Genomic DNA, 8283 nt, shown 5'->3' on the forward strand with positions numbered 1-8283 from the left:
TAGTGAAGGTTGAAATTTCCAGTTATGTTAACAGACATTATCTGCTTTTTTAAAAGAAAAGATTTCCAGCTTCTTTCTTTTTTTTTTTTTTGCAGGAAGAGAAAGGACAAAAGAGAGGTTAGACTAGAAGGTATGGGGGCCGGCTTGGCCCGGCTTGGCCCGGCGCCGGACCCCCACACCGCCCCCCTGGCCCGGCAAGCATCACAACCGGCGAGCTCCAGCCGGGTGTGCCGCCCCAAATTTCAAACCATATAGCCGTTGAACGGCTAGTTCTTTATTAAAAAAAAAAAATTCATTTTTTCCTATAAATTCACCCACTTTCAATATTATTTCCCCACTTTCAACCCAAAACACTCTCACTTTTATACCAATTTCTCCCTACTTTTATAAAAAAAATATCCTTTTACCCACAATGGCTTCTAATCCTTGGTGGCCCTCGTCTTCGGATGACGAAGAGGAGATGTTTTTCGCAAACGCTGTTCTACGGGCGGGACAGATTTTAATCGAAGAGGAAGAGGAAGACGAAGAGGAAGAGGAAGAAATTGGTGAAAATGTTATTACCACACGAATACGCATTAACAGAGACCGCCAAGGTTTTCATTACAAAATTTCATTGTCCTTATTTTTTTTATCTCGTACTTATATATTTTATACGACAGGAGCGCACGAGAAATTGGTTAACGATTATTTTTCGGATGAGCCACTTTACAACGCCGACATTTTTAGACGCAGGTTCCGAATGAGTCGCCGCTTATTCACAAGGATTGCCAATGATTTGGCGGGGCTAGACCCGTTTTTCACGCAACGTCCTGATGCTCGAAATTATGAAGGGTTTACAACGTTACAAAAGTGTACTGCGGCCATTCGACAACTGGCGTACGGGACAGTGGCCGACGCTTTGGACGAGTACTTACAGATGTCGGCAAGAACTACGCGGGAATGTTTGTATCGGTTTTGCCATAATGTGGTGAAACTGTATAGCAAAAAATATTTGCGGAAACCAAACGCGTATGATGTTCAACAGTTGTACCAAGCGCATGAAGCAAGGCACGGGTTTCCGGGAATGCTTGGTAGCATTGATTGTATGCATTGGGGGTGGCATAATTGTCCGACTGCATGGCGCGGCCAATATACGCGAGGTGATCACGGCTATCCAACTGTGATACTTGAAGCCGTGGCATCACAAGATTTGTGGATATGGCATTCTTTCTTTGGTCTCCCTGGTTCACTCAACGACCTCAACGTGTTATACCAATCGGCCATCTTTACCGATGTCGTTAATGGAACGGGACCGGACACAAGTTTTACAGTTTCTGGGGTTGAGTATAGACGTGGGTATTATCTTGCTGACGGGATATATCCGTCTTGGTCTACAATTGTGAAGACTATTCCGTATCCCGAGGACGAAAAACGGAAAAAATTTGCCAAGCGTCAAGAAGCTGCAAGAAAAGACATCGAACGCGCTTTTGGTGTCTTACGAAAAAAATGGGCCATCGTTGCACAACGGGCACGTGCGTTCACCCCAAAAAGGCTGCGTCTTTGTATGTACGCTTGCATTTTGCTCCATAACATGATTATTGAAGACGAAGGTCGGGCGATTTGTGAGTATGATGAGAATGCATCTTGGGGGAACACTGTCCCGGTTGATCCCCCACAACAGGATTTAAACTCGTTCTCGCTAACAAACGACTTCACGCATGCAAACCTTCAACAAGATTTGGTAGAACATATTTGGAACAACGTTAACATTGTGGAGGGTGACGGAGCCGAAGACGAAGACGAAGACGAGTAGTGTGTTTGTTTTAAATTTTTAAATCTAGTCTTTTTTTTCCAAATTTTAGGTAGCGTAATTTTTTATTTTTTAGGTTATGTAATTTTTATTTTTTTATGTAATGGATTTTATTATCTTCCTTTATGTAGTATTTTTATTTAAATGTTAAATACTTTTTATAAAAAATAAAAGTTAAAGAAATAAAAATTAAACAATTAAAATGACTTAAACAATAAAAAATATGTGGTGGGGTCCCATCCTCCATCCCCCTCCATCTTCATTTTGGCTCATCCCATGCTAGCCGCCTACGTAGCGCCTACGTGGAGGCTCATCCCCGTGGGGATGAGCCAAACCATACCTTCCAGCCTTATATATTGTTTGTATTAAGGAGCTGGCAGGAAAGAGTGAAAGCTGACCTGACAGTTTTTTCATTATTCCATGAGTTATGTGATCTGGACCACAAGGCATATACCACACAAACAAAGGGCTGTGTTGTATTCATTCATTATTAATATCCTTCCAACAAATGAAATAATGCACTTTTAATTTTTATTATCCAAAATGCAGCGTTAGATCATTGCAAAAAAAAAAAAAAAAAAAAAAAAAAAAAAAAAAAAGGGCCTTTTTTAACGGACGGACGATGTAGGATTTGCTAAGGCGTCACATGCAAATGAATCACCATGCAGCATAGCTCAAACGAACAATTCGAGTCATATACAACACAACATAAAAAGTAATAACCATCTTGGCATAAAATTAAACCATGTGATGTGATTCTATATATATGGCTATAAAAGTGACAACCAGTCGTCGATAGCATAGATGCAAGCTTCTCTGTTCTAAGTTGTCTCCATAAACAAAATGAAAATTTTAAAACATTACATACCTCCCTTAACATACATATATATATGCCTGCCTCATGTTGTGTGCAGGAGATTCTGAATGCAAAAAATAATGACTTCAAAATGTAGAATCCAAAGCTGCGTGATTAAAAAGGACTGTAACGTTAGTAAAAGTTGAAGAGGTCGCAAAATGGGTGGGTCAAGCAACTTGGGTCGTTTGTCAAAACGAGTCACCTTGGGATGATCCAAAACAATTTTCATCAAGAAATGTGTGAGTTTTTTTTTAATAAATAGTTAGCATGTTAAATATGGGGGAAAGTTCTTGTACAAATAATCTTAACATACTAAACATACAAATTAAAGAAAAACTCAAAAGACAAGGTGACATTTTTGTAATTATCAATAACTATCAAAGTTACTCTACAAATATACCTAAAAAACCTAACCCCCCCCCCACCCACCCCAAAAAACCTAAAAAAAACCTAACCCCCCCCCCCACCCCCACCCCCCAAAAACCTAACACCCCCCAACCCCCCACCCAAGCTAAAATGCTAAAAACTAAACCCCCCCCAAAAAACCTAAAAAAATAAAAAAAAACACACAAATTATTTTATTTTTTTAACATTTTTTATTAAAAAATCGCTATTTTTAGTAGCAGCAATTTTTTTTTTTTTTTGCTAACAAAATGTAGCGATTTTTTTATAAAAAAATATTGAAAAAAAAATTGTTTTTTTAGGTATTTTTGGTTGAGTTCACATTTGTATAGTAACTTTGATAGTTGGTGGTAATTACAAAAATGCCACCTTGTCTTTTTGAGTTTTCCTTCAATTTGTATGTTTAGTATGTTAAGATTATTTGTATTTGATCTTTTGCCGTTAAATATGATCATGAAGCGTACATTATTTCAACAATAATCTAAACTTAGAAGAAAAAAGGTGTTGGAGGTCGTATGCATTAAGAATACGCGTTAAACTAATTCTAACTCATATTTCTTTTAGCTGATTTCAATGATTTTACCCATTAATTAATTTATAAGTGAACGGCTCAAAATTGCCACCTCTAGCAAAGAAAGATGAGACCTTTAAACACAAGGTTGTGTAATTATTTGGTGGGCCCGCTTGTTGTTTCCGGTTTATGCAGATGAATGTCTTGGGGAAGAAGATTGCATTTGATCTTCAGCTCTTCAAATAACTTCTTCAGCTCTAAAACCAATTCACTTCTCCTCCTGTTTTTTTCACCAAACTCTTGAAAATTCATCGTATGATTGAAAAACATCGCCATTTTTATCTTGTTCACATTTTCGATCTCCTTCACGACAAAACTGTGATTCGGGTGCCAGAATTGCGGATTCTTCTCCAAATACCTAATCATATATAATAATGATAGCATTTGTTATATAGCATGAAAAAGATTGTATAAAAAATGTTTTATAACTTACTTTTTCATCTTGTCTTTTAATAGCCCAATCTTCTCAACAGGTGTTGTAAAGTCGATAGAGAATTCGACACCATCTGACATATCTGGACTTCTATAGAAATTGCTAATCGGCTTTGTAGACAAAACCGAATTCGGATAGTATATCTTCTCGTTGTCATATCTCAAGAAAACCGTCGTTAAGATATTCATCTCTTCAACTATCAACTGTCAAATAACAAATAGTCCATCAATTAAATGCAAAAGATAAAAAAAAAAAAAAAAAAAAAAAAAAAAACTGAACCAACGTCAAATGGTGCATATAGTACATATGGTACCTGAACCCCATCAACGACACAACGATCACCAACGTCGAATGGATGCATTATGAAAACGAACACAATGGCTTCGAAAATAGTCTTGCAAGTGTTTCCGAATATAAAAGCAGCTACAACAAGCTGGGATGAGAGTAACACAAGTACTTTGGTTGTTGCGATTTCGGTTAAAAGAAGCCACACAACGAAGACTAAAACAATCAAGACAGCCGTAACAAGTTTGTCCAATTGTTTTACCGCTGTCCTCGTGTCACTTAATGCATGCGCTAACGCTTTCCGGTCCTTGTAAACCTTTACCTGCATGAAGTCACCAAGTTACATGAATGAGCGAACATAAATGAACACATTATCGAACGTTCACGAATATAAACGAACGCAATCTCTGTTCATGTTCGCTTGTTTAACACATCGAACGAAATTTCTTGTTCGTGTTTGTTCATTTATTGAACAAACGAACATAAACGAGCTTCCCACCGAACGGTTCACGAACTGTTCGCTAAACTTCGGTTTGTTTACAGCCCTAACTCCAAGTCTAGAGTCTTACCACCCATTCTGTTAAAGTTTTCCGATCAATTTGTCCTGTATCAGCCACATCGATCAATGGAAACACAACATCTACCTCTTCCTTGATCATAAATCTCCTTAAATCCATATCTTCAATGTACCTACATTGTAAACATATAACGTTAATTAATAATGAGTTAATCACCAACAAATGAAGCATACTTAAAGAACTTGTCGATATAAACGTTCTTACGTGAAACCAGGCTGAGCAACATTTCTAAAAATATGATAAGCAGCCGCAATCGCTTCCATCTCATTAGAAATTTGCCGATCTGTCGATTCGTTTGGTCCATCATACGCACTTTCTTCAAGTTCGCCAGAAAATGTAGAGAGCCGAGAATTCGATATCACGTCAACCAAATTTTTCATAGTCCAAGCAGACACCTTTTCTCTTTTCATTTGATGAAGTTTACCGACATCAATCACTTCTTTCGTCTTCGCCTCTTTCCCATTTCTCTTCACCTGTAAACTCATATGGCGTGTGCTTGCACTCGCACCAACCGTTTGTAACGATTCCATAACCGGCGGGCCCGACAGGGTTAAAAGGGCATACTGAAGAAAGATTGATTCTTGAATTCTATCAAAGAAATTGCTGACGTGGAATGACGTCGCCAAGATTTTAAGCAATAAAGTCTTTAATAGCCACAAAAGTGAACCAACCAATAACGAAACAATAGTCCAAGTGATATAGTACAAAACCCGTGTGGCGGTTTTTGATCTTTCGACATCTTGGCTATTAAACAACGATGTCCAAGTAACGAGAACGACAATCAACCAAATGCATACTTGAACGCTCTTCTTTAACCCGTGAACAAAATACAACACCTTTTTTCTCAACAAGAAGTTCAATTCGATCAAGAACACGATAAAATGCATAAGCTTTTTTGTAACCAACATACCACAAATAATGACCGTAACGAGCACAAGCCATTTCCATAACTCCAAGCTCCAGATTTTGTAATGATTCAAGTCTTTAACCGTGAAGCTAGCAACTACACAACTTAAAAGAAACAAAAACACTATCCATTCCAACAGAACTTTAATCTTTACCCTCTTATACTTCAACTTATTTCTTATATCCACCTTCTTGTATATCTCTTCATCCTCATCAACCCCCGCTGCACCTCCAGGCGACGCCATAAACGGAGTTTTCGGAGTTATGGAAAACGTTCTCGCCATCTCCTTCAACGGCGTACCGTTCGGAGAACCGGTAGTGTTGCTTGGCACTCTAGGTGAGGCCCGGCTTGACGCGATACCTATAGGCGAGTTAGCCGCCTGGCCAACTGGGTCCGGCATGTCGTCGAACATGTTGTGATCGATCAAAGGCGGTTCGCCAAACCGCGATTTCGGCTTGGAGTAAACCGATCTTGCTAACGTTTTTCGCCGGGTTAGCGTTTCGGGATTGGGGATTCTTGGAGGCCTGTTAGGACTGGGACTAAAAGCTGCATTTTCTGGATGTGAATCACCAGATTTTCTATGAGGTGACTCAGTAAAACAACCTCTTGCATTTTTCAAATCTTTTTCTTCATTGGAGATTGTCACCAACACTTCACCACTTTTTTTATTCTCAGCCATGTTTGTTTACTAATTACAAGCTCCCCTGTTTCTGAGGTTTTACCATTTACATATGTTTAATGTAACAAGTAAGAACCCTAGATTTTACAGTGCACAAAGTCAAAGTTTGACTTTTCAAACAGAATGAAACAAATAACATTTGTAGCTAAAGAATCTAACAAATAAGTGAATAACAATAAAGGCTTTAACTAACTATAACTTCAACTAACATGGGTTTCAAGTACAAAAACAGCAAGTGAAAGCATTCATTAAACATATATGATATAATTTATATTTATATCTATCTATAAATAAGTAAAGTAAACTCACAGTGGCAGGCTCAGAAAGAGGCACACATTGCACCTGAAGAGCTTGTGGGTGTGAAAATGGAGAGATGGGTGTTGCTGTTTTGACTTTAGAATGGAGAAAGGTGTTAATAGATTATATAAATCTTTGTAAAAGGAACACTTAATTATAAAGACAACCAGGTGCCTGAGTGTTTTCTCTTTAGTATGTGAACATATTTTTGAAAGGTTAGTATGTGAACATATATAATGAGATTTTTTTTTTTTTAAATAATGAAATTGAAATAGAAAATAGGAAAAAGAAAATACTTTTTAAGGATATAAATCTGTAACATAAATAAAAGTTCGAATTTTACGTTTAAACATCTAGTGGGCCAAACATCATACCACTAAATTAATATCTTATATATTTATGAGTTTTATCGTAGGCTACATGGTATGTGGCGTAATTGTCATCCACCTCAGCAACTTTTTCTATCAATAACGCCTATTGCAATAACGAGGGGCCGCCATTGGTGAGAGTAGAAAAAGAGAGGGCTACATCTCATACCATGCTAGCTATTGAGAAGAGGTAATAAACCTCCCTCGTTGACATGATGCATACGTGACGCAGTGAAGCCCCTACCACCCCCAAACCATACCCTGCAGCCTTATGGTACAAACTACAATTTGTATCCATGTGATTGGCCGAATATGTTGTGTGCCCCTAGTGTTAAGTTTCGTCAACTTATGGTTACAACGAACAACTTATGGTTACAACGAAGAGTACTTTCGTTATTTTATGTTATTGCTGAGGTATTATAGTCTTTGTATTATTATTATTATTATTATTATTATTATTATTATTATTATTATTATTATTACAACCACAAAAATTTGATCTCTCTTCTCATCTTTAACTCTCTCTCTCATCAAAACCATCTCCACCACCACCCCCACCTCACAACCATACCACCACCACCATACCACCACCCTCATCGCACCGCCACCACCACACCTCGGCACCACCACCACCTCTCAATACACATAGACAAGTTTGTTTCAGAATGTTGTTATGTAAAAATAGAGTGGAATGTGAATGTGATTTTTATAATTTTCGTTACATGTTCAAGAAAAAAGTCGTTGTAATATTATTTATGATACGTTCTTTTTTCCTTCGGAAAATAGTAGAGATAGTTATCCGTAGAAAATCCGTTAACAAATTAATACAAAAAAACACTTTAAATAAACTATTATAAGGATAAAAAAACGTATTATAGTGTTTTAAATAAAATAACAAGAAGAAAAGAAGACCAACAGGGTGGATATGGATTCCTATTCAACACGGGTCCTTTAAAACATGAAGTAAATATCCCAAAAGAACTCGTATGTTTCCAGGGATACAACAATCGTGTGAACATGTACAGCCGATGAAGTTGAAGCACTCGTAATTGTATATGCAACATTAAAGACAAGATCGGTGGAAAGCTTTCTATGTGTTTGTGTTGGCTTTGAATTTT

At 37.5% G+C, this 8283-nt stretch overlaps 2 protein-coding genes across 5 annotated transcripts; one reads left to right on the forward strand and one right to left on the reverse strand.

Annotated features, from left to right (window-relative positions):
• The first annotated feature begins 686 nt into the window (after nucleotides 1–686).
• On the forward strand, nucleotides 687–1834 carry LOC110882790 (putative nuclease HARBI1). The gene has a single exon (XM_022130724.2). The coding sequence runs from the start codon at nucleotides 740–742 to the stop codon at nucleotides 1790–1792; it is 1053 nt and encodes a 350-aa protein (XP_021986416.2). The 5' UTR covers nucleotides 687–739; the 3' UTR covers nucleotides 1793–1834.
• A 666-nt stretch (nucleotides 1835–2500) lies between these two features.
• Nucleotides 2501–7098, reverse strand: LOC110885908 (mechanosensitive ion channel protein 10). 4 transcript variants are annotated; one of them, XM_035978730.1, is made up of 8 exons: nucleotides 6810–6997; nucleotides 6547–6577; nucleotides 5119–6513; nucleotides 4906–5026; nucleotides 4365–4658; nucleotides 4052–4254; nucleotides 3693–3976; nucleotides 2501–2751 (listed from the first exon to the last, which is right to left on the reverse strand). In XM_035978730.1, the coding sequence occupies exons 3-7, from the start codon at nucleotides 6498–6500 to the stop codon at nucleotides 3715–3717; spliced, it is 2262 nt and encodes a 753-aa protein (XP_035834623.1). In that variant the 5' UTR covers nucleotides 6501–6513; nucleotides 6547–6577; nucleotides 6810–6997; the 3' UTR covers nucleotides 2501–2751; nucleotides 3693–3714. The 4 variants fall into 4 exon arrangements, with proteins under 4 accessions (XP_035834623.1, XP_021989333.1, XP_021989332.1 ...); XM_022133641.2 differs by lacking the exon at nucleotides 6547–6577 and having other exon boundaries at nucleotides 5119–6531; nucleotides 6810–7098; XM_022133640.2 differs by having other exon boundaries at nucleotides 5119–6577.
• Between the last annotated feature and the right edge of the window lie 1185 nt (nucleotides 7099–8283).

This window comes from Helianthus annuus, chromosome 10, assembly GCF_002127325.2.
Source record: "Helianthus annuus cultivar XRQ/B chromosome 10, HanXRQr2.0-SUNRISE, whole genome shotgun sequence".
Lineage (NCBI taxonomy): Eukaryota > Viridiplantae > Streptophyta > Magnoliopsida > Asterales > Asteraceae > Helianthus > Helianthus annuus.

Coding starts and splice junctions, on each gene's coding strand:
- LOC110882790 (XM_022130724.2), top strand. CDS start 740: ATGAGTCGCCGCTTATTCACAAGGATTGCCAATGATTTGGCGGGGCTA.
- LOC110885908 (XM_022133641.2), bottom strand. CDS start 6,500: ATGGCTGAGAATAAAAAAAGTGGTGAAGTGTTGGTGACAATCTCCAAT. Junction 5,027..5,118: donor GTTGCTCAGCCTGGTTTCAC/GTAAGAACGTTT, acceptor TTTACAATGTAG/GTACATTGAAGATATGGATT. Junction 4,659..4,905: donor AAACTTTAACAGAATGGGTG/GTAAGACTCTAG, acceptor GACTTCATGCAG/GTAAAGGTTTACAAGGACCG.